The 24,946-nt window shown below is 48.5% G+C and overlaps 1 protein-coding gene across 1 annotated transcript in view; it reads right to left on the bottom strand.

Moving 5' to 3' along the window:
* LOC129697008 (uncharacterized) overlaps positions 1 to 17,624 on the bottom strand; it is a 52,205-nt gene extending 34,581 nt beyond the window's left edge. The window contains exons 1-4 of the mRNA XM_055635192.1: positions 17,402 to 17,624; positions 9,370 to 9,440; positions 5,343 to 5,510; positions 3,108 to 3,226 (exon numbers count right to left, since the gene is read on the bottom strand). Coding sequence (XP_055491167.1) covers positions 3,108 to 3,226; positions 5,343 to 5,510; positions 9,370 to 9,440; positions 17,402 to 17,521 — 478 coding nt within the window. The 5' untranslated portion in view covers positions 17,522 to 17,624. The remainder of the gene's footprint in view (positions 1 to 3,107; positions 3,227 to 5,342; positions 5,511 to 9,369; positions 9,441 to 17,401) is intronic.
* Positions 17,625 to 24,946: the final 7,322 nt, after the last annotated feature.

Below are 24,946 nucleotides of genomic sequence, written 5' to 3'. Positions count from 1 at the left end.
GCAAAGTCAAATGTGGGTCCCTTGAAGGCAGACACGGGTGAAATTATTATGGGCAACAAGGAAATGGCAGAAGAGTTGAATAGGTACTGCAGATCTGTCTTCACCAAGGAAGGCACAAATAATCTCCCAGATGTACTGGTGGACAGAGGATCTAAGGGGATAGAGGAACTGAAAAGAAATTTCATTAGGCGGGAAATAATATGGGGTAGGCTAATGGGACTGAAGGATGATAAATCCCCTGGGCCTGATGGTCTGCATCCCAGGGTCCTCAGGGAGGTGGCTCTAGAAATAGTGGATGCATTGGTGATCATTTTCCAATGTTCAATAGATTCAAGATCAGTTCCTGTGAATTGGAGGATAACTATTGTTATCACACTTTTCAAGAAAGGAGCGAGAGAGAGAAAACGGGGAATTACAGACCAGTTAGCCTGACTTTGGTGGTGGGAAAATAGGTAATAATGGGGCATTTGGATAGCAGTAAAAGTATTAGTCCAAGTCAACATGGATTTATGAAATGGAAAATATACTAGGATGGAGGGGAGGAGGGGAGAGAGAGAGGGAGGAGGGGAGAGAGAGAGGAGGAGGGAGAGGGGGAGAGAGGGGGGAGAGAGGGGGGGGGGAGAGAGGGGGGGAGAGAGAGAGGGGGGGGGGGAGAGAGGGGGGAGAGAGAGGGGGGAGAGGGAGAGGGGGAGGGAGAGGAGACAGAGAGGGAGGAGAGAGAGGGAGAGGAGAGAGAGGGGAGAGAGAGAGAGGGGGGAGAGAGAGGGGGGAGAGGGAGAGAGAGGGGGGAGAAGAGGAGAGAGAGAGAGAGAGAGAGAGAGAGAGAGAGAGAGAGAGAGAGGGAGAGAGAGAGAGAGAGAGAGAGAGAGGTGAGAGGGGAGAGAGGAGAGAGAGAGAGGGAAGAGGAGAGAGGGAGGAGGAGGGAGAGAGGGGGAGGGGGAGGGAGAGGGGGAGGGAGAGGGGGAGGGGAAGGGAGTAGAGGGGAGGAGAGAGGGGGAGGGGGAGGGGGAGGAGAGAGGGGGGGAGGAGGGAGAGGGGAGGAGAGAGGGGGAGGGGGAGGAGAGAGGGGAGGGAGAGAGGAGAGGGAGAGGAGAGGGGGAGGGAGAGGAGAGGGGGAGGGGAGGAGAGAGGGGGAGGAGAGGAGAGAGAGGGGGAGAGAGGGGGAGGAGAGGAGAGAGGGGGAGAGAGAGAGGGGGGAGGGGGGGGGAGCGAGGGGGGGGAAGAGAGGAGGGGGGAGGAGAGGAGGGGAGGAGGAGAGGAGGGGAGGAGGAGAGGAGGGGGGCGAGGAGGGGGGGGCGAGGAGAGGGAAGGGAGAGGTGGGGGAGAGGTGGGGGAAAGAGGAGGGGGAGAGGTGGGGGAAGAGGGGGAAGAGGGGAAGAGGGGGAAGAGGGGAGGGGGGAAGAGGGGGAAGAGGGGAAGAGAGAGGGGAAGAGGGGGAAGAGGGGGGGGGAGGAGAGGGGGAGGAGAGGAGAGAAGAGGGGGAGAGAGGGGGGAGAGGAGAGGAGAGGGGGGGTGAGGAGGGGAGAGAGAAAGAGAGTGCCTTTTTACTTCAACCCAAACCTCCCAAACAACCATTTGCAGGCAGTGCTTTTTTATTTCAAAGTAACCGTAACCATATTTTCATTTTCAAACCACATTAAGGGTACTTACTCACAGGTGTGAAGAAATTTGTTCAGTGTCATTCAGAGCTCAGAGTGACAGAGACTAATTGACAGAGCTCCATCTTGATGAGAGACTGATTGAGGCACACCACTTCCTGGTTTTATAGTCCCTCCCCCTCCCTCCAGCAGGGGCAGCAGAGAGAATGGGGAATTTTGTAAAAACAATAATATCTCCGTCATTTTTCACCGACGGGAAAAATCCTCGGCACACATGCGGCGGAGGGGGGCTCTGATCAAGGTGGCCAAAAATGACGGACGTAGGTGACGGCGTTCTCTCGGAAATCGCAGCACAGAAGGCCAAAAGCGGTCAATAACAGAGATTTAATAATATAAATAAAAGGACTGGACAAGCTAGATGCAGGAAAAATGTTCCCAATTTTGGGTGAGTCCAGAACCAGGGGCCACAGTCTTAGAATAAAGGGGAGGTCATTTAAGACTGAGGTGAGAAAAAACTTTTTCACCCAGAGAGTTGTGAAGTTATGGAATTCCCTGCCACAGAGGGCAGTGGAGGCCAAATCACTGGATGGATTTAAGAGAGAGTTAGATAGAGCTCTAGGGGCTAGTGGAGTCAAGGGATATGGGGAGAAGGCAGGCACGGGTTATTGATAGGGGACGATCAGCCATGATCACAATGAATGGCGTGCTAGCTCGAAGGGCCGAATGGCCTCCTCCTATACCTATTTTCTATGTTTCTTTGTCTACGTTTCTAGAACCGAATCGCTGTGCATTATTTCCAGAATTGTTATGTGTCCCCACCTGATTAACTGTATTTTACTCAGATTTCAATAGACAATAGGTGCAGGAGTAGGCTATTTGGCCCTTCGAGCCAACACCGCCATTTAATGTGATCATGGCTGATCATCCCTAGTCAGTACCTCGTTCCTGCCTTCTCCCCATATCCCCTGACTTCGCTATCTTTAAGAGCCCTCTCTAGATCTCTCGTGAAAGTATCCAAAGAACCGGCCTCCACCAACCTCTGATGCAGAGAATTCCACACTCACAACTCTCTGTGAGAAAAAGTGTTTCCTTGTCTCTGTTCTAAATGGCTTACCCCTTATTCTTAAACTGTGGCCCCTTGTTCTGGATTCCCCCTACATCGGGAATATGTTTCCTGCTCCTAGCGTGTCCAATCCCTTAACAATCTAATATGTTTCAATAAGAATCCCTCTCATCCTTCTAAACTCCAGAGTGTACAAGCCCAGCTGCTCCATTCTCTCAGCATATGACGTTCCCGCCATTCCGGGAATTAACCTTCTAAACCTATGCTGCACTCCCTCAATAGCAAGAATATCCTTCCTCAAATTAGGAAACCAAAACCGCACAGTAAGATGTAGATGTATCCCAATCTGATACACTCAATAAGCCTTAAAATAATTCTGCACATTTACTGTTTCCTGCTTTTGAACAAATAACAAATATTAATCCATTCATTTTTTACCAACTTACCTGTGAAAATAAATAAAAAGGCAGCCGTAAATGGGATAAACATTTCGCAAAACATAATCAGATACTTCAACAGAAGATAGGAGATTTCATGAAGCATAAGGATAATTGGTCCAACAAAACTGTAACAACAAAATATAAATATATATATTATGTATTCAGATCTAATTATCAAAACAGCAATCAGAAACATGAGATGTTTATTGAACACCTCTATTTCCATACACAGCTATGCTAAGTAACTAATTCCATGGCAATTTTACTCAGAAATTATCTCCATACAAAGTCTGGTCTAGTGGGTTTAGTTTAGGATCAAGTACTGACACTTTTTCTGTTTTTATCGTTTCCTACCAGATTATATGTTCAAACATCTTTACCATATATCAACTCCAGTGCAGAAAAAGCTTGCTTTTAATATGTACTAGGTCAAGTGCAGACCCGTTGGGTCTGTTTCCCCAACGGCGTTTGCGGGGGGGAGGCTGCGGCATCACACTCACATTAACCACCCCCCAAACACACAGATGGGGGGGGGGGGGGTGAGAAGAGGGGAGAGAGAGGGAGAGGAGGAGGAGGAAATGGGGCAGATTTGGGAGGGAAAGGAGAGCGGGGTAGAGAGAGGGGGATGGGGAGAGAGATGTGGGGGAGCGGGGGAGGGGGGAATGGGGAGGGGGGGAGGGGAGGAGGGAGGGAGGGGGAGAGTGGGGAGGGAGAGGGGAGGGAAAGGGGGGAGAGGTGAAGAGTGGGGAGGGACGGGTAGGGGGAGTGGTGGAAGAGGGACAGAGGGGTAGTGGGAAGGGGGGGGGGGAATGGGGGGGGTGGGGTAGAGAGTGAAGGGGGGTGGGGGAGAGATGGATGGGTGAGAGAGGGAGAGGGATGAGGAGAGGGAAACATAGAAACATAAGATTCTATAAGATCCCCCCTCAATCTTCTAAATTCTAGCGAGTGCAAACCGAGTCTATCCAGTCTTTCTTCATATGAAAGTCCTGGCATCCCAGGAATCAGTCTGGTTAACCTTCTCTGTACTCCCTCTATGGCAAGAATGTCTTTGGGCATTGGGCATTGACATCACACGGTGGAACGTTCACCAGGGGCTGGGGCTGGGGCTGGTGCAAAGGCATATGTAAATGGATCCATTCCGATTGGACATTTGCGAGCATTGGGCATTGTGACATCACACGATGGAGCGAATCAAAAGGCAGAAAGGCAGCCGGATGGATGGCGGACGGCAGGCGGCAGCCACACAGTTTTAAATATAGATAGAAGATGTAAAAATCAGGAGACATTTATCAGATTTAGTCAGCCAGGATCAAGCAAATCCCTCTTCGAGTATATGTGTAGGATGCCACGTAGGCACCCATCAGGAGGGAAAAAAAAGGACATGACATGCAAGGACAAGTGGAGATGAAAGGTAAGGTCAATGAAAATCCTAAGAGATTTTACAGACACTATGAGCAAAAATGTGGCTAAGGACAGAATGGATCCACTGAAAGATCAGCATAGCATTTTTGAGAAAAGAGCAACAAGAGATGGAGAGATATGGAATGAATAATCCTCATACTGCATGGAAGATCATGGTATCATAGATGTTGAGACATAGGAGCTGTGATGTCTTACATAAGATATGCAGAAACTTATTAAAGGCCTTCTGAAAATTTAATAAATTAGGTCAATTGGATCCTGTTAGCTCATCAAAAAAATCCAGCTGATAACCAATTAAAATAATTACATTATAACACAGATAACCTGCTATTCAATGGTCCAGAAATTCTGATAAATTGGCATCTGATTCATTAGGGGTGCTAATTCCCTTATCTCTTTAATACAATTCTGCACACTCTCTATCACAAATTTGGTGATGGGACCGTGATTCCACACTCCCTTTAAACTTACTGATGCCCCAGGCTTTGAATACAATTTTCTAAAAATTAAAAAATAAACATTTGTATGATGACCCCACTTCCCACACTCCCTGAAGAAAGTACCTGACCTAAAATGTCATCTGTCTATTTCCCTTCACAGAATCTTTCTGGCCTGATGAGTTCCTCCAGCACTTTGTTTTTTTATTATCTCCTTTAAAGTTAGCTGGTTCTGTTTCCCAGGTTCACATGAAACATGGAGGAGATGATGGCCATAATGGCAGAGGAGTTATAAAGGAAGTTGAACCTAAGGATGTGTAGAATTCCCCAAAAGCACCATCAGAAATTCAAGGCATATACAATTCAAGGAATATCCAATTACCTAATTACATAGAAGTGCTTCGTGCCGCGTAGCCAGAGGAAAATCATGACAATAGTGGCAAGTTTTTGAAAATTGTTTCCTATTATCTCTTTTGTAAATACCACATGGCCAACCAGGATGAAGAAAATAAGCAGCAACACAATATAACATGACCAGTTGACTAATCTCCTGAAAAAGTGAAAGATTGCATTTTACAGTAAGGCATTAATAAGACCCAGTGCAAAACCATTGTAAAACCAATTAATATTTGCCGATAAATTACTTATGTCTACATGCATTAAAAACACTAAACAAATATTACTAAAATAGAACACACATGGTAAGCCATTTATTTCAAGTGATAGTGACTGCATACAATACAAGCCAAAGGAACGTCATATAAACACATTAAATTTGCATCCACTAACATTGCCAGTAGTAGCCTATTGTATTGTAGTCTATAATATCGCCCCAGCGCAGAAGGAGAAGAGGAGGGAAGAGACTGTGATCTAAGACTTTTGCCTCCATCACAGTGAGGAGATGCTGGGTGGACTCACTGTGGTGAATGTTAATGTGTGTTTATTGTTGTTTTATTGTATGGTATTACATGTATGACTGCTGCAATTTCGTTCAGACTTCAGTCTGAATGACAATAAAAGGCTATCTATCTATATGTTGTAAATCGTGCACTTGGCACATGGCCTCATTTGGCTTGATAATAGTTGTGAAAGCTGAGCCAGCTAGGTGGCCACTGTGTCTAATTCCTCGCCTTCCGCACTTATTGATGTTAAAATTACAAATGAAAGAGTGAAATATCCCAAAGGGCCTGTCCCACTTTTTTTGGCGACTGCCGGCATCATTGACTGACGTGTCAGGTCACCGAAAAAGTCACGGCATGATGCGGCGTGACGAGGCGGTGACGCGGCGTGATGACGTATTGACGCACGGTTTTTCTTCAAGTGTTGCAACATATTTTTGTTGCCGCTGGATTTTGAAATGTTCAACATCTTTTTCCGACCCTGATATGATGCCGGCAATAGCCAAAAAAAATCGGCAAGTGGGACAGGCACTTAAATGTACTTCCTTTCATAATGATCTAAACTGCATTTACAATACCTTTGACAAGGTTCCTCATGGAAGGTTGGTTAAGAAGGTTCAATGGTTGGGTAATAATGGTGGAGTAGCAAGATGGATTCAACAGTGGCTGAATGGGAGATGCCAGAGAGTAATGGTGGATGGTTGTTTGTCAGGTTGGAGGCCAGTGACGAGTGGGGTGCCACAGGGATCTGTGTTGGGTCCACTGTTGTTTGTCATGTACATCAATGATCTGGATGATGGTGTGGTAAATTGGATTAGTAAGTATGCAGATGATACTAAGATAGGTGGGGTTGCGGGTAATGAAGTAGAGTTTCAAAGTCTACATAGAGATTTATGCCAGTTGGAAGAGTGGGCTGAAAGGAGTTTAATGCTGATAAGTGTGAGGTGCTACATCTTGGCAGGACAAATCAAAATAGGACGTACATGGTAAATGGTAGGGAATTGAAGAATGTAGGTGAACAGAGGGATCTGGGAATAACTGTGCACAGTTCCCTGAAAGTGGAATCTCATGTAGATAGGGTGGTAAAGAAAGCTTTTGGTGTGCTGGCCTTTATAAATCAGAGCATTGAGTATAGAAGTTGGGATGTAATGTTAAAATTGTACAAGGCATTGGTGAGGCCAATTCTGGAGTACGGTGTACAATTTTGGTCGCCTAATTATAGGAAGGATGTCAACAAAATAGAGAGAGTACAGAGGAGATTTACTAGAATGTTGCCTGGGTTTCAGCACCTAAGTTACAGAGAAAGGTTGAACAAGTTAGGGCTTTATTCTTTGGAGCGCAGAAGGTTAAGGGGGGACTTGATAGAGGTTTTTAAAAATGATGAGAGGGATAGACAGAGATGACGTGGAAAAGCTGTTCCCACTGAGAGTAGGGAAGATTCAAACAAGGGGACATGACATGAGAATTAAGGGACTGAAGTTTAGGGGTAACATGAGGGGGAACTTCTTTACTCAGAGAGTGATAGCTGTGTGGAATGAGCTTCCAGTGAAGGTGGTGGAGGCAGGTTCGTTTTTATCATTTAAAAATAAATTGGATAGTTATATGGATGGGAAGGGAATGGAGGGTTATGGTCTGAGCGCAGGTATATGGGACTAGGGGAGATTATGTGTTTGGCACAGACTAGAAGGGTCGAGATGGCCTGTTTCCGTGCTGTAATTGTTATATGGTTATACGGTTATATGGTTAATACCAAGGCATTCTGATGAGACTTTACCTTCATAAGACTCATCCCTCCATTTAAAACATAGCCATGTTGAACAATGCTGGACAGGAATTTCACCTGATTCTATGAATCAAAATTACAGTACCAGAAAAGGCAAACAATGATATTAAGAAGGGCAAGGTAAAGTTTGTCAACCAATGAATTTTAAGTAAGTCTAGACCAAGTGGGACCCGTTGGGGTAGGGAAGGGGGGGGTAGAGAGGAGGGGGGGTAGAGAGGAGGGGGGTAGAGAGGAGGGGTGTGGAGAGGAGAGGAGTGGGGGGTAGAGAGGAGTGGAGGGGGGGGTTTGGTAGAGAGGGAGGGGTAGGAGAGGGGGGAGGGAGGAGGGGGGTAGAGGGGGAGGGGGGTAGAGAGGGAGGGGGTAGAGAGGGAGGGGATGCAAAGAGGGGGAAGCGAGGGAGGTGATAGATAGATAGGGAGGCAGAGAGGGTGGGGCAGAGAAGGAGGGGGACAGAGAGGGGGCAGAGAGGGGGGGGGCAGAGAGGGAGGCGATGGAGAGAGGGGGGGACAGAGGGAGGGGGGGGGAGGGGGGAGGGGGAGATGGGGAGGGGGTAGAGAGGGGGGGGAGGGGGTTAGAGAGGGTGAGGTCGGGAGGGGGAGGGAGGGGGTTAGAGAGGGAGGGGGGGAGGGCTAGAGAGTGAGGTGGAGGGGGTAAAGAGGGAGAGGGAGGGGAGTAGAGAGGGAGGGTAGAGAGAGGGGGAGGGGATAGAGCAGGAGAGGGACTGAGAGGGAGGGGTAGCGACCCTACGCCATCTCCCTCCTCCTCATTTCCCTCATCCTTCTCCCCTCACTTCCGTTCCCTGCCCCAGGACCAATCCAGGTCGTAGAGCAGCGCCAGGGCCTGCACAGCTTGCGAGCCCATTGTGATTGGTGCACAGTGAGAGGCATTGTGGCATCATCACTGGACGCTCTCTGAGAAGGTGGTTTTGGCTTCTTTTGAAACTTTAAATCATGAATAATTTTGGAAATTTTTGTCGGAATGCGACGGGAAGATGTTTATCATTTCGACAGGAGAAATATGAATAGAATATGTGAAAATGGGAAGACGTTTGGAAGAAGATAGGGAAAAGCAGAGCAGCGTGACACATTGCCAGCACAAAGAGTTTTAGTTATATAGATATCTTACAGACAGAAATGGAGAGGTTGGAGAGGCAATTATAGATTGTGACTCACAGGCAAGGCTATTAAATAGTGAATAAAGAAAGTATTTGAATCAGGGGCCTCTTGATGATGGATAGCTAGCGTAGATGGTGTTGGGATGATGGAGGATTTATGGAACTTGATCTCAAGTATGAAGATTCGATCTTTGAAATATTGAGAAAAAGGAACCGAAGCAATTCACCAAATATATTTGTGAAAGGGACATAGAGCAGAGAAAAGCAGCAGAATTTTAGTGTGACGGATGAGAGGCTAGCCAGGAATTCAGACTGGTTAAAATAGAAATAAATATGAAAAATAATACTGTGCTAGGAGCATATAGTCTTGATAATGGGAAGATATGAGGTCAACTAGGTGGTACTGGCAAAAAGTTCATAAAATAATATCCATTTTATGAAGAATGGCTAATCTCTACGATCCGTGACAACCTTTGAAAAGATCTTTGTGTTGAAAGCACATGTTCAAAACATGTCATGCATGTGCTGTACCACCATATAACACCACTATTAACCCTGATTTGCAACATTCATAATAAATCGGATACTAACTGCTCCAAGTGTATCAACTGACCAAAAAGTTGGGTGATCAAGGGGTTTCATTTTAGTCACTTTCTCCAGCCTTTTCTTTAGAAAAGCTTGTTCCTAAGAGAAAAAATTATAACAAAGGATTCAATCATGAATCTTTTTATAACTAAATTCTTAACAAAAACCTTTTGATTTATAAGTTAAGAAAATTATCACAATTGGAGCCATGCAAAGAAGAATCACCGAAATCATTGAAAAAGTTTCAAACTGTTACTCCTGGTTGAATTTTGTTATTTTCTATAAATATGCTTTATTTTATGCCTCCCCGTTCCTCTTCTCGCCATCCCTCTTCCTACCCCTATCCTCCAATCACCCTCATCCCCAGCATTCCCTCCCCTCCGCTTCACCTTCCCTCTTCTTTACCCTCTCCTCCTCCCCTCCCCACTCCCTCCCTCTCCTTTCCCCTACTCTCAGTCATTCCCTCCCACCGTAACCCCTCTCCCCTACCTATCCCCCTCCTCTCTCTCTATCCCCCTGCTCCCCCACTCCTCACCTCCCCCATCCCACTCCCCACACTCCCTCCTCACCTCTCCCACCGCCCTCCCTCTATCTCCTACTCCCTAACTCCCCCACTACCCCCCCCCTCACCCCCCGATCTACCCCCTCCTCCTCCACTCTCCCTCCTCACCACCCCCACTTTCCCCTCCCTCACCCTCCCTACCCCCCTCTCTCCCTCAATCCCCCCAGTCTCCCTCCTCACCTCCCCAGGATTTTAATGTAAGCCACCGCCGGCCCCGTTTTCTCCTCCACGTTGGTGATGAAGTTCTGGTTGAGGTGGGGGCTGTCAGGGGGGATGGGCCGAGCAGCCTGGAGCCATGGGAGGGGGAGGGAGAGGCCGAGGCTGCGGCCTAGTCCTTGCCCCGGGTCCCGCTCCTCTCCCTCCCCGCGGGCCCGGAGCAGCAGCCCCCGGACCCCGCAACGGGGTCGAACCCCAGCCCAGGGCCTGGAGCCACGTTCAGGGCCCAGTCAGTGGCTGTGTCCGCTCCCCAGTGCCCAAAGCCCGGGCCCGGTTACAGCCCTGGGGATCGGCCTACGGCAGGCCTCTTCACTTTCCCTCTTCTTTCCCCTCTCCTCCTCCCCTCCCCCACCCCACTCCCTCCCTCACCTCTCCCTCCCTCCACCGAAACCCTCAGTCACTCCCTCCCTCCCTCCCTCCATAACCCCTCTCCCCTCCTCTTCTCCCTGTATCCCCCTGTTCCTCACTCCTCACCTCCCCACATCCCACAATGAAAATTGCATTTTTTCATGAAAATAACCTAAACACAATGTTAGCTGTTAATGTAAATGGAAGAATTTGATTAAAACTGAGTTAACAAAAAAAAAAAAAAATCGCGATTTTCTTTTTAATGAGATTCGGGATCCCATTGTGACATCATTATGACGTCGAACGGGATGAAGGGCAGGGCAAGTGGAAAAGTGTTTTTGTATGATTTAACAAAATCTGAACGAAACTTAGCTATTGCACACCCCAGGACGATGATGAGTAAGGTGGGCCAAAAATTGTAGCGCTATTGTGTGCCGTTTTGGTGAAATTTCCAGGACTCACTCACATACGAACAAACAAACAAACAAGATGAGAGTTTTAGTAATTATACTAGACCGATTGGGACCCGTTGGGCCCCGTCGCCCAATGCGATAATCCATCACTCACCCGTTCCCCCAACGCAACACACTTCCACCACTCACCCGTTCCCCCAACGTAACCCGTTCCCCCAACTCAATAATCCACCACTAACCCATAGCCCCCACGGGAGGCTTGGTCCTCCAACGCAACCCATTCCCCAATGTAAGATTCCACCATTCACCCTTTGGGTCCCTGTCATAAAGGAGGCCTGGTCCCCAACACAACCCGTTCCCCAATGTAAGATTCCACTATTCACCCATTCTCCCAACGCAACACGTTCCCCCAATGCAATATTCCATTACTCATCTATAGCCCCCAGCTATGCAGATCATTTTAAACTTTAAACAAAATGCAATTTCATTAAGATTTAAGGTGATGTAGGTGCCACCGACAAGCCCATCGTTTGTTATCCAAATCTAATCATTAAACTTTGCTGTTCTGTGTTAGGCTGGCAGATTCTTCCCTTTTGTTATCTAAATCTAATCATTAAATTTTGCTGTGCTGGGTTAGGCTGGCAGATTCTTTCACTGAAGGACATTTGCTGTGAAGGACTGGGATAGAAACATTGTAGCCTGTAGGGCATTGTGATGTCATAACTGCCTAATTGCCAGTGCAGTTTAGAAGAAATCCAACTTTTAAATGTCACTTTATGGAGAATTGCGGTGTGATGTGGTGCATGGATCAGGACGCAAGCTGGGGGCGGAAGGAGGTGCTGTTCCTCCAATTCCGGGGGACTCCTGGAAGGGAGGAGTGACCCAGGACAGGACTCCATTGCAGTGTGGGGAAGAGGAGGGGGTAGAGAGGGGGGGGGGGGGGGTAGAGAGGGTGGGGGGAGGGAGGGGGGTGGGGGGAGGAGGATTAGGGGGGGGGAAGAGGAGGGGGGGGAGAGGGGGGAGAAGAGGTGGGGGGGAAAGAGGGGGGAGAAGAAGGGGGGAAGAGAAGGAGGGAGGGGGAGAAGCTGGGGGGGGGGATAGGGGAGGGGGGGGAGAAAGAGAAGGGGGGAGGGAGGAGAGGGAGAGAGGAGAGAAGAGGGGGGGAAGGAGGGGGAGGGGGGGGAGAGGAGGGGGGAGAGGGGGAGGAGGAGGGGGGGGAGGGAGAGGAGGAGGAGGGGGGAGAAGGAGGGGGGGAGGGAGGGGTGGGGACGGGGGAGGGGAGAGAAGGAGAGAGGAGGAGAAGGGGGAAGGATGAGGGTACCGAAGGGAGGGAGGGGGGAGAAAGGGACAGGGGGGAGGGAAGGAGAGGAGGAGGGGGTAGGGAGAAGGGGGAGAGGGGAAATAGAAGGGGGGGAGATGAGAAGGGGGGAAGATATAGGGGGGGAAGAGAGAAGGGGGTTAGAGAGAGGGGGGGGTGAAAAGGGGGGGGGAAGAGAGTGGGGGGAGGGGGAAGAGAGGGGGGAGAGAGGGGGGAGGAGAGGGGGTAGAGGGGGGGAAGAGGGGGGGGGAAGAGAAGGAGGGAAGAGAAGGGGGGGAAGAGAGGGGGGGAGCGAGGGGGGGTCGAGAGGGGGGGAGAGAGAGGGGGGGAGAGAAGGGGTGGGGGAGGAAGGGGAGGATGGGGGGATAGAGGGGGAGGAAGAAGGGGGAGAGAGGGGGGGGAAGAGGGGAGGTGAAGAGAGGGGGGGAAGAGAAGGAGGGGGGGTTGGAGGGGTGAGGGAGAAAGAAGGATGGGGGGAGAGGAGGGGGAGGGAAACGGAGAGGAGGAGGTGTAGAGGGGAGGGGGAAGAGGAAGAGGGTGGGAGAGAAGAGGGGGGAGAGGAAGAGGGGGTAGAGGAGGGGGAGGAGAGAGGGAGCGAGGGAGAGGAGGAGGGGGGGGGAGGAGGGGGGGAGCGGGGAGAGGGAAGGGGGAGCGGGGTCAAAGGGGGGAGGAGGAAAAAAGGAGGGGGCTCGACATGCTTGGAGGTTACAATAACCGGGGGTAGGAGGGGGAGAGGGAAGGGGAGGAGCAAGACGGCAGGCAATGGAGGGAGGAGAAACAGTCGTATTTATTTCAGGGTTGGTTCAGAGGGAGGTGGGGCGAGAGAGATAAAGGACACAGAAGAGAAGGGATTTGAGGGAGAGAGGAGAGCAGGAGTAAAAAGTTAAAGAGGGGGGTTTGTTTTTGGAAGAAGAATAACAGAGGGAAATCCACATAAGAGGAGAGGAGAGGAAGAGAGATAGGGGAATCAAAGAGTTTGAGAGGTAGATGGGCGAGTGAGAGAGGTATGGGACAATTGGGAGGAATTCAGAGCCGGTATTCAATGAGAGGAATGGAGAAGAGGAGGAAAAAATCCTTTGAGAGATCTCGTGAAGGAACATCCGATTCTGGAGGAGATCTCAGAAAGGGGGGGATTTTTGAGATCAAGAAATTTTACTCCCGGAGTTGGGAAATATAGATCCATCCCAGCCATGTGAGGGAACTGAGGGAATAGTGGATCTACCCACTGGGGGATGCTGAGCACTCTTTAGCAGAGGCAATTATACTTTTTAGTTGGAACTTGCCCACGCAGGTCCAAACCAGGAGCGATGGAAATATTCCTTTTTAGAAATGGGAGGGGGGATCGAATTTAAGAGATTAAAGGGCTAGCAGAAGAAATTGAGATAGGAAGGACATAGGGTTTTCTCTCTAAGGACCTTATGAAGGACATGACCTTACTAATGCAGAAAGGAGCTATGTGTGTACTATTCTTGCCTTTATTTCTATGTTTTTGGTGTCCTCAAAGAACAAGAGGAAGCAAGGGGCCAGAGACTCAGCGATTGGAGCAGTAGAGTGGGACTGATGTTAGGAAATCAACAGTCCTGAAGAAAGGTGAGAAAGGAGACTGGAGAGGGAGTTGAGAGAGGGATCTCAACTGGGCATCCAATAGTCTTGGATAAATCAGTCTCTCAAATTGGGAAGGAGAGGAAACAGGGGGTCTGCAGAAGGGAAAACTTTAAAGGGAAGAATAAAGGACCATAAAAAATATAACAATTTACAGGGAGAGGCCATCTGCGACCTCTCTAGTCCGGAAAAAGAGAGGATCCCCTAGTTCCATATACCTGGCTCAGACCATAAACCCCCCCCCCTTCCCATTCCTCCATCCGTATAACTAGCCAATGATTTTTAAATGATAAAAAACGATTGCCCCACCACCGCACTGGAAGGGAGTCCACACAGCCACCACTCTCTGGTAAAGGGAGGAGGGCATGTTACAAAATTGAGTCCCTAATTCCTCAAAGCGTTGTCATGTCCTAATTCTCCCAGTCTTATTAATACGGAGAGGGAGACTTATCCACGTTCAACTCTGATCGAGAGATCATTTTAAAGACCTCTATCAAGTCCCCCTTAACCTGGCGATTTCCATTTTGAAAGATGTTAGGAGGAGGGAATTTTCTCCATGTGGCCAGAGTGGGGCAAGAGGAGGGGGGGAAAGAGATAGGGGGGAGGTGTTGGTGAGAGGAAATAAGTATCTTCTCTCAATAGAGAGATAAGAGGGGGAAAAGTAGGAGGGAATGGAAAAAAGAGAGAAAGCAGGGGGGGAATATTCCTGAGAAATGAAAAAGAACAGGGGGGGTAATTACAAATTTTCAAGACCTGAAATGACAATAAATATAAGGAGGAGAGGGGATTTAAATGGTATTCCTTTATTCAGAGATGAAGAAAGGGAATAATAATAATAATAATAGATGGGGTTATTTTTAAGCAACTTGAAAAACAACCAAAGCTGAGAAAGGGCTGGGAAAAAAGAGAAACAAGCAAGACATCATAAAACAGGCAGAACAACAGAAACATACAACTAAACACGGGGCAGAATTACATACAAAAATCAAACAATAAAAATTAAAAAACATAAATAAACTACAAAGTACAGACAAGACGCAGGGGAAACCAAGCAAGGGTTAATAAACAATTCGAGACCTCACTGGTCTACCCAGGCCATGGAGAGGGGTATGGGAGTGATTTTTAAAAAGCTAGAGAAGGGGGCCTGTTTAACGTGCCGAGGCCAAGATTCCCAATCCGGGAGCCGAGCAAAGGCACGGTCCCATCTGAGCTTACGCTTAGTCTTTGGAAATCAGGAGCAGGGATCATCGGAACCTGACGGGGGGAGGGTGGTAGAGGGTGAAGAAGAGATAGGTAGTGGGAGAGCAGGAGGGGGGGGGGATTTAAAAAGGGGGGGGGGGTTTATACTGAATAGGGAGCCAGTGGAGAGAGGCCAAAAGGTGAGAAACCATGAGCTTTCGGGTGAGAGAGGCGAACAGTTCGACTGCATTCTGTACCATCTGGGAGACGGGGCGATGGAGGGAAAGGACTAGGATACAGTGCAATTGCAGTAATACAGGCGGGTTAAAAATGAGGCATTGAACCGTCCTCAAACGTGTTCCTTGACAAAATAAGGATTTTTGCCATTCTTTTTTCCCGTCTCAAAAGTGATCCTGAAAAAACCAGATTTTTTGCGAGTATGCCAAGGAGATCAAGAAACCGATATTTAACAACCAGCGCCTTACCGACAGCAAATCTAAGCTACAGGGTCACTTTAATCACCAGGTTCGTGGAGGGTAGGTTGAGATAGCAGACAAAGAGCCTAGGCAAGAGGGGGGAGAGGAGAGGTTGCCACCAAATGATCATTACCTGGAGTCAGCATTAGGGGGAGGAGGAGGAGCGATCAGCCTTTATGTCAATGAGACACTCAAGAGGAGCCCGACAGGGTGAGAGGAGGAGGGGAGGCGGTAAAGCGACGGTCGGAGATTTAAAAGTGGGCCGAAATCGGGCGCTCAACCAAAGGACTGCGAGTTCGGCAACGTCATTCCGGAGCTCGACATGCTCCTTTTTTAAATAACGGGGTAGGAGGGAGAGGTGGGGCGGGGAGGAGCAAGACGGCAGGCATGCAGATCCATTGTGACCTCATCAGCGAAAGACAGTCGTATTTATTTCAAAGTTTTGTCAGTTTTTGAACATTAGCAGTAACCTCGAGAAATAAAGCACAACATTTTCAGATGAGGCGATTTAGGACTCCACAGGGCAAATCTCTACAGGAATTTGTAAAAATGTTACCGTTAGCGTGTCGTTTTTTTGAGAAGATATGATTATACACACACACACAAATCCACATACAAGATCAGACTTTTATAAGTATAGAGATAGATAGATGAATCAAATGCGTACAAATGGGACTAGCGTAGATGGGCATGTTAGGCGGTATGGACAATTGGGCTGAATTTCCAGTTTCGGTATTCAATGACTATGAATGTCAAGAATTTTGCTCCTTCAAAATCCTTTGATCTATTGCAAATCCAGTGAAGTAACATCCTATTTCTGCATTGTTATTTTTGCATATCTCAGAAAGGTGCTTGTATTTTTGCTCTTATATCAAGAAATTTTACTCCCGGAATGTTTGGGAAATATCTTATCCTCCCAGCCATGTGACAACTTCTGATTTCAACCTATTTTATTCGTGGATCTCCCACTGCGCACTCTGCACTGCTATAACTCTTTAAGCAATATTGCAATATTACTTTTTAGTTTAACCTTGCCCACCTCATCCAAAGGCAATCCAAACCAGGACTATTGAATTGCCATTCCTACTCATTTTTAAGCCATGTTTAAGCAATGGCTAGCAGAGAAATTGAGATTAGGAAGGAACATAGATTTGAGGTTACAATATATCGACATGACCTTACTAAATGCAGAACGAACTTTAGGAGCTGTGTGTACTATTCTTGCCTTTATTTCTTATGTTTTATGGTGTCCTCAAAGAACAATATATTCTTGAGGAAGCAAGTTAGCCAAGAAATCACCCTGAGCAGTATAATAACTGATGTTATAATCAACACAGTCCTGAAGAAACTGTGCAATCAAAATGAGACACTGGAGAGGGATTGGAGAGGGATCTCAACTGGGCATCCAATTAGTCTTGGATAAATTAATAGCTAACATTGATGGAAGGAATGAGGAACATTGTGTCTGCACAAATGAAAACTTTAAAGGGACTGATAACCACATAACCATATAACAATTACAGCACGGAAACAGGCCATCTCGACCCTTCTAGTCCGTGCCAAACACGTATTCTCCCCTAGTTCCATATACCTGCGCTCAGACCATAACCCTCCATTCCTTTCCCGTCCGTATAACTATCCAATTTATTTTTAAATGATAAAAACGAACCTGCCTCCACCACTTTCACTGGAAGCTCATTCCACACAGCCACCACTCTCTGAGTAAAGAAGTTCCCCCTCATGTTACCCCTAAACTTGTGTCCCTTAATTCTCAAGTCATGTCCCCTTGTTTGAATCTTCCCCACTCTCAGTGGGAAAAGCTTATCCACGTCAACTCTGTCTATCCCTCTCATCATTTTAAAGACCTCTATCAAGTCCCCCCTTAACCTGGCGATTTCCATTTTTGAAAGATTGTTATGGAAAATTATCACTTGAATTTTCTCTACCTGTGGCAAAGTCTGGCTGCAATATTTAAAGTCATTTTCCAGATAGTCCTGCTGGTGTTGTTGCCACTGACGAAATAAGTATCTTCTCTCAATCCATTGATAAATATCATAAACCAACATGTATATTAGTTCAATAATGCAAAATAGAGCAAACAAGATTTTCCATATTTCCTGTGAAATGAAAAGAACACCTCATCAGGTTTAATTACAAATTTTCAAAACATAAAATGTTACAATAAAATATAACCTTATCAGAGTTCTACTTCCTATTAAACATTTTAAATGGTATTCCTTTAATTCATATTTTGAGATGAAAGAAAGAGTAGAGGAAATTTCTTTAACCAGAACTCAAATTAATTAAAAAAACTATTAAGAAGTTATAAAATGTACTTGTGTGGCACCTTATGCTCTTAAATCCAAATGTTCACTCAACCTAACGGTATATTCTGAGAAAATGATAGACGTGATTCATTTTCCTAGAGTTAAAATAATTTGTGGCCTCCCTAATGTTGTGATGTGTACGTCATTGGAGGCATTCCCTTTGTCCTATCCATCCCTCCACCACCCTCTCTTCAAATTCAGATTAACATTTTTTCTCCTTCCCAGTTCTGATGAAGGGTTTTCGACTTGAACTCTTTCTGCAGGTGCTTTGCGGGTGTTTCCAGTAATTTCTGTTTTTGTTTAGAATTCCAGTATCTCACTTGCTTTAATTTTCATCTACTGTGAGATAAACTGCCTTGAATGATCTAGAATGATCTTGTAGTGGCACCTAGTGGTGGGGCTGGGAGGTCAGAACCCTCGTCATTGGCACGGTCGGAACGATCACGTGACCACGGGGGTTAGTTTGCGGGCTTTTTCACTCAACCTGCCTGGTCTCGCTTCAGTGGTGACCCCAACGATCTGAACGTTTTTCGGGTCTCATCATGAACGCCGCCAAAAACCTTGACGCCAACCCCGCCCAGCAGAGCACAGTTTCACTTAAACTGCCCGTTTTCTGGGCGGTTCAGCCTCATGTGTGATTTCAGTACATCGAGGCCCAGTTCGAGATCCGCCAGATTGTCACGGATTCTACCCGGTATTTCTACGTGATTGGTGCACTCAGCCAGGACACCATCAGCCATTTGCTCCCTTCCTACAGAATCCGCCCGCCGTCAATAAATATGAGGATCTCAAGGTGCTGCTGCTGCGCACCTTCGGGCTCAGCTGCCGCGATCGCGTGGCCCGGCTCTTACACATGGACGGCCTCGGCGATTGTAAGCCGTCTGTGTTAATGAACGAGATGCTGTAGCTCATGGATGGCCACCAGCCTTGCTACCTGTTTGAGTAGGCTTTCCTGGAGCAGATGCCCGACGACATCCACCTGCTCCTCACCTAGTGTGACCGCTGACCCCCTGCAGCTTGCCAACCGGGTAGACGAGCTGTGGCTCGCCAAGCAGCAGGACGGTGTTTTCATCAGCCGGGTGTCTGCGCCTCCGCAGCAGCCTCGACAGATCGTTCCACCATCGGCCAACAGCGCCGCACCATGACGCAGCCGAAATGCATCGGCCGATCGCCAGTAGAGGCGATTGCAGCCGACCAGAAACATTGCCTCTACGTCCGGGACTGCAAATCCGGGCTCCGATTTCTAGTGGACACTGGGGCTGAGCTCAGCATCTTACCTCCGTCCGGTAAGAGTGGCCCCACCCTGATCGTCGTCAACGGCAGCCCCTTCCACACGTATGCTACTTGCACCATTTCCCTTGTCTTTGACTCTCGGCGTTACTCGTGGCCCTTCATGATCGCGAATGTTTCCCAGCCGCTGCTAGGTACCGATTTATCCCTCCTGGCTGACGTCCGGGGCCAGTGCCTCATTCCTCCGGAGTCCCTCCAGCATGCGTCACCGTAGCCCGTGGTTTCCTCCAGCCCGCATCTCGGATTGGTGTCGGACGCTCCGATTCTGGCCGAGTTTCGGGAGATCCTGACACCTCAGTTTCATTCGGCCGCCCCTAAGCATGGGATCGTCCATCACATCCTTACCAGTGGCCCTCCGCTTCATGCACAGGCACGCAGGTCTCCCGCCCGACAAGCTGCGTTTGGCTAAGGAGGAGTTTCAAAGGATGGAGGACATGGGTATTGTGCGGCGCTCCGCAAACCCATGGGCTTCTCCACTCCTTATGGTTCCCAAGTCGTCCGGTGGGTAGAGGCCTTGTGGGGACTACCGCCACCGTAACACCGTCATGACCGCTGACCCAGTCCTGCACATCCAGTACTTCACGGCCCATTTGGACGGAGCTACAATATTCTCCAAGGTTGATCCGGTTCGCGGATACCACCAGATCCCCGACTACTCTGATGATGTGCCCAAGACCGCCATCATCACACCGTTCGGCCTGTTTGAGTGGCTGAAGATGCCATTCGGTCTTAAGAATGTCGCGCAAGCCTTTCAGCGGCTTATAGACATGGTTGGCCGGGGGTTGGACTTTGTCTTCGTTTACCTGGATGACATTCTGGTCACCAGCTGCTCCTGCCAGGAGAACTGTGCGCACCTCCGGGCGCTGTTCCAGCGCCTCCTGGACCACGGGCTCGTTATTAATGCCGCAAAGTGCCAGTTCGGTCTCTGCTCCATTTCCTTCCTCGAACACCACATTACCCCACAAGGCGCTACTCCTCTCCCCGGCAAAGTGGAGGCGATTCGGCAGTTTCCTTGGGCGTACACCATTAAAGGTTTCCAGGAGTTCGAGAGGATGATTAACTTTTATCATCATTTTGTGCCAACGGCGGCCCGGGTCATGCCTTTGTTCCAGCCTGGCCAGCAAGCAGTGGGACCTGGTGAGGGACGCCGAGACTACGGCCACCATTGACGGTGCCAAGGAGGAGCTGGCCAACACCACAATCCAAGATTGCGGCGCTGCCTTAGCAGCTGCAGCTCGCCTGCAATCCGTTGGTTTTTTCTTTTTTTGTTTGTTCTTTTGTCCTGTTTTAGTTCATTTTTCGCTTTATTATGTTGTGTATGTGTGTGGGTGGGGGGGGGGGGAGAAAACGTGTGTTTTGGTCTCTTCCTTCGGGGGGGGGATGCGACTTCTCTTGTCGTATCCCCATCTCAGTTTGCGCCGAGGCCTAATAGCGGAGCTGGCAGCCTCGGAGCTGGGGCAACGTTCCAGCGGCAGCGGCAGCGACGACCTGACCCGACCTCGGAGCTGTGGCATTCCGGCGGCAGCGGCGACCCGACCTCGGAGCTGTGGCGGCGACCCGGCGGCAGCGGAGCTGTGGTGTTCCGGCGGCAGCGGAGGCCCCATCTCGGAGGATTGGCCACGGGCCCGGTGGACGACATCGTCAGGAGCTCGCAGGTCACAGGTTGGTGACCTGTTTTCCGGAGCTCCCGCAACAACAGCTTCGTCCCCTGGACTAGAGGACGGCAGCTTTGGCAGCTTCGACCACCCCGGGCCGTGGAGTTTGAACCGGCCCGTTCACGGCGTTTGGATTCAGCCGCGGGACTGACATCACCCGGCGGGGGTCACAACATCCGAAGCCTGGATCGCCTCGGCGCAGAGGGAGAACTAGGAGGGAGGAGACTAGGACTTTAAGATTTTTGTCTTCCATCACAGTGAGGAGGTGCCTGGTGAACTCACTGTGGTGGATGTTAAATTTGTGTTTATTGTGTGTTTGTGTCATTTTTATTATATGTATGACTGCAACAAAATTTCGTTCAGACCGAAAGGTCTGAATGACAATAAACGCTACTTTGACTTTGACTTTGAATGCTCGTACACCCGTGGGCTGCTGCCCCAACCGCCCTCACTGTTGACGCTTCGGATACTGCCGTCTGGAAGATCCTCGAGCAGTTTATCGATGCTCGCTGGCAGCTGCTTGCCTTTTTCAGCCGGCATCTGCGCCCCCTGAACGGAACTAGCGTTCGACCTTGAGCTCCTGGCTTTTTATTTGGTATTTCCTGGAGGGCAGGCCCTTCACAGCGTTTACTGATCACAAGCCCCTCACTTTTGCATTGACGAAGGTGTCCGACCCCTGGTCTGCTCACCAACAGCGGCACCTGGGTTCGTCTCTGAGTTTACCACCAATGTCCAGCGCATGGCGGGCAAACTTAACCAGGTCACTGACGCTTTACCTCGTCCTGCGGTCCATGGCCCCGAGCTTTGATTATTCTGGGTTGGCTGCTGCGCAACGATATGGGGACGAGATGATTGCCTACCATAATGCTGTTTTGGGGTTGGTGTTGGAAGATGTCCCGCTCGGACCCTCGCGTGTGATGGTCCTGTGTGATGTCTCCACCGGGCAGCCGCGGCTCATCGTCCCTGCGGGTTGGCAGTGGCGTGTGTTCGACTCCATTCACGGGCTGGCCCACTCTTGCATTCGGGCGACTACTGCGTTGGTGGCGGCCAAGTTCATCTGGCATGGCCTCCACAAGCAGGTTGGGGCCTGGGCCAGGGCCTGCATTCCCTGCTAGACGTCCAAGATCCAGCAGTATGTACGTGCGCCACTCCAGAATTTTGTTGTCCCTCAACACCAATTCGAGCACATTAATGTCAACCTGGTGGGTCCTCTGCTGACGTTCCAAGGTGCCACCCATCTGCTCATGATTGTGGAACATTTCACGAGGTGGCCCGAGGCCATTCTGCTGCCTGACACCTCCGCCACGACTTGTGCTCGGGCCCTCACGGCCCACTGGATAGCACGTTTTAATGTTTCCTCTGACATCTCTATGGACCATGGTGCTCTGTTCACCTCTGCCCTGTGGTCGGCCATGGTTCAGCTGTACGGCGCTCAGCTGCATTATGTGACTGCGTACCATCCTCAGGCCAACAGGTTGGTTGAGCGGTTTCACCGGCATCTAAAGTCCGCATTGAAAGCGCGGCTCACAGGCCCGGGTTGGGTGGAGGAGTTGCCATGGGTGTTGCTGGGTATCTGCACAGCCTAAGGCGGATTTGGACACGTCTTCTGCAGAACTGGTTTACGGCTCCCCGCTGAAGGTGCCTGGTGATTTCCTTCCTGCGGCTCGGGGGATGCAGGAGCTCACTTTGTCTGTGCTGGCGCACCTTCGCGGGAAAGTGGGTCACTGGCTCCTGTTCCGACCTCTCGCCACGACGTTGCTCCTTCTTACGTGCCTGCGCTCAAGGAGTGCCTTTTTGTTTTCATCCGCAGGGACTCACACTGGACTCCGCTGCAGCGGCCCTATGAGGGTCCTTTCCAGGTGTTGCGGCCCGGCGTCGCGACTTTTGCTTTGGATGTCGGTGGCCGGGAGATCATTTTGGTGGCCAGCCTCAAGCCCACCCATCTGGATGTCGACAGCCCATTGTTGGGGCCCAACCCCGGAGTAGAGATCATCCGCTGGCCATCCCGGTTTCGCCGGTTGCACCTGTTGTGCCTGTTCCGCCTGTTCCGCCTGTTGTGCCTGCTCCGCCTGTTATGCCGTTTTCCCTTGTCTCCACTCGGTCTGGCCGCCTGATTCGAACTCCCGCTCGTTTTCTTTCCTCTGGTTGTGGGGGGGGGGGTTGGGGGGGGGGGGGGGGGGGGGGGGGGTGGGAGGTGCTGTAGTGGCACATAGTGGTGGGGCTGGGAAGTCAGAACCCTCATCATTGGTCGGCACGGTCACGTGACCGCGGGGGTTCATTTGCGGGCTTTTAGCCAGTTATCAGCCCCCCCAGCGACAGGAGCTGTGTTTGTAAGCTCAGCTAGGCACGCGGTTTTTACGAGTTTTGTTTTTGTTTTCTGTGAATAAAAACTATTTCACTCAACCTGCCTCGCTTCAATCTAGCTAGTTCAAGATGATAATGGTCCTCACACAGACCTATAGCTGGACCTGTAGTCTCTAAAGTTTAAAAATTTGTATCAGCATTAACCAGAAAAACCTTGGTTCTGGAGACAGTGTTCCTCAGGAAGGCTGATCTCGGATGGCAGTTCCTTCAATATACTCTTGGTGGGTAGGATTTCCAGACACCAGCTCCTTTAATTTCTGTTTTTTCAGGTCTCTGAGCATAGCACAGCTAGTGACACATGAAATTTAGATCTAATTCATGAAGAACACCCAGCAAGATCATCACAGATGTACTTATGGCAGTGCAGCTTACCCAAAATCTCTGTAGTTAGTGTTCACAATCGATAGTCGGTCTCTAGATTGTTTTGCAAAATGTATGGCTGATCCTTTAGAATGTACTGCTGCTTGCAATACAGAGTTATAAAAACATACTTTGTTGTGACTGGCCAACAAATCAAAGAAACGTGATACGCTGGCTCTTGAAACAAGGACTGACATAATTCAACGAGGGTCACGCATGCAAAAAGATCACTTGTGCAAGACACATTTTGTAATGGGAAATAACTAACCTAAATATGTAAAATATCAAGCTTCAAATCAGGGTAATATGAGGTAAAACAATTTTGGGGCTCTTTCCTCTGGATGAAGAATTTAGAACAAACTTTAATTTTAAAACTAGTTTTTTGGGAATAGAATCAAGAAACATTTCTTCACATTAAGGGTGATGGAAAATCAGAGCTTTCTCAATCAATAAGGAGGCAGATGCTGAGTCATCCAAAAACATTTTAAATAATTAAATTCTCTTAGCTATCAAAATTCAAAGAAATTGTAGGTCATACTTTTCCAAAACCCGCTACAATCAGGAACAGTAACTTTGGTTTGGAAATTTATGACCATCACTGTATTCTTTAAAAATATAAAGAAGGAGAAAGAAGGGAACTATAGATCTATCTGTTCAAGATCAGTCATGAAAGAATCACTGGGATCTGTCATCAAGCAAGGAGCAAATGGATACGTGGGTAACTACGAACTAATCAAAGAGAATCAAATTTAGATTTGTGCAAGTAGATCATGTCTGACCAATCAATTCATAATTTTTAAGAAATCTTCAACATGGAAAATAGAGATGTTATTTATACAAATTTCCAGAAGATTTGAAAATAGTTACAATACATAAAATTGGATGTGGCGTTAAGAAATGATTTAGTATTCCAAAATATTTTTTCAAAAAAACTAGATTCCACTATCACTAATTTTATATGGGACTACAGAACACATAGAATTCAACGAAAGCATTTGTGCAAATCTAAAGAAGTTGGGGGTTTATCATTACCTAACTTTATGTATTACTACTGGGCAGTGCATATTAAGAACATAATGTACTGGCTGGATAGTTCCACTCAGCAGTTGGAGTGGATAAGAATGGAGAAAGAGGAGTGCTATGCGCACGATATAGGAACGATCCTGCTCTCACCGATAAAATTGAATAGTATAATATATAAGAAGAACCCAATTATTCACAATATAATAAGAATTTGGAAACAAATAAAAGTATCCTTGAAATTAAATAATTTATCAGTACTAACCCCACTATTGAACAACCCCGCATTCAAACCTTCTCTCATCGACAACACATATCAACAATGGTTAACGTTGATATGTGTTGTCTGAAGAAGTGTTTCGGCCCGAAACGTTGCCTATCTCCTTCGCTCCATAGATGCTGCTGCACCCGCTGAGTTTCTCCAGCTTTTTTGTGTAACCAACATATCAACAATGGGATAGATTGGGGATTAGGA

This window comes from Leucoraja erinacea, chromosome 5 (genome assembly GCF_028641065.1).
Source record: "Leucoraja erinacea ecotype New England chromosome 5, Leri_hhj_1, whole genome shotgun sequence".
NCBI classification, from domain to species: Eukaryota; Metazoa; Chordata; class Chondrichthyes; order Rajiformes; family Rajidae; genus Leucoraja; species Leucoraja erinaceus.
This window is presented reverse-complemented; position numbering and strand designations above follow the sequence as displayed.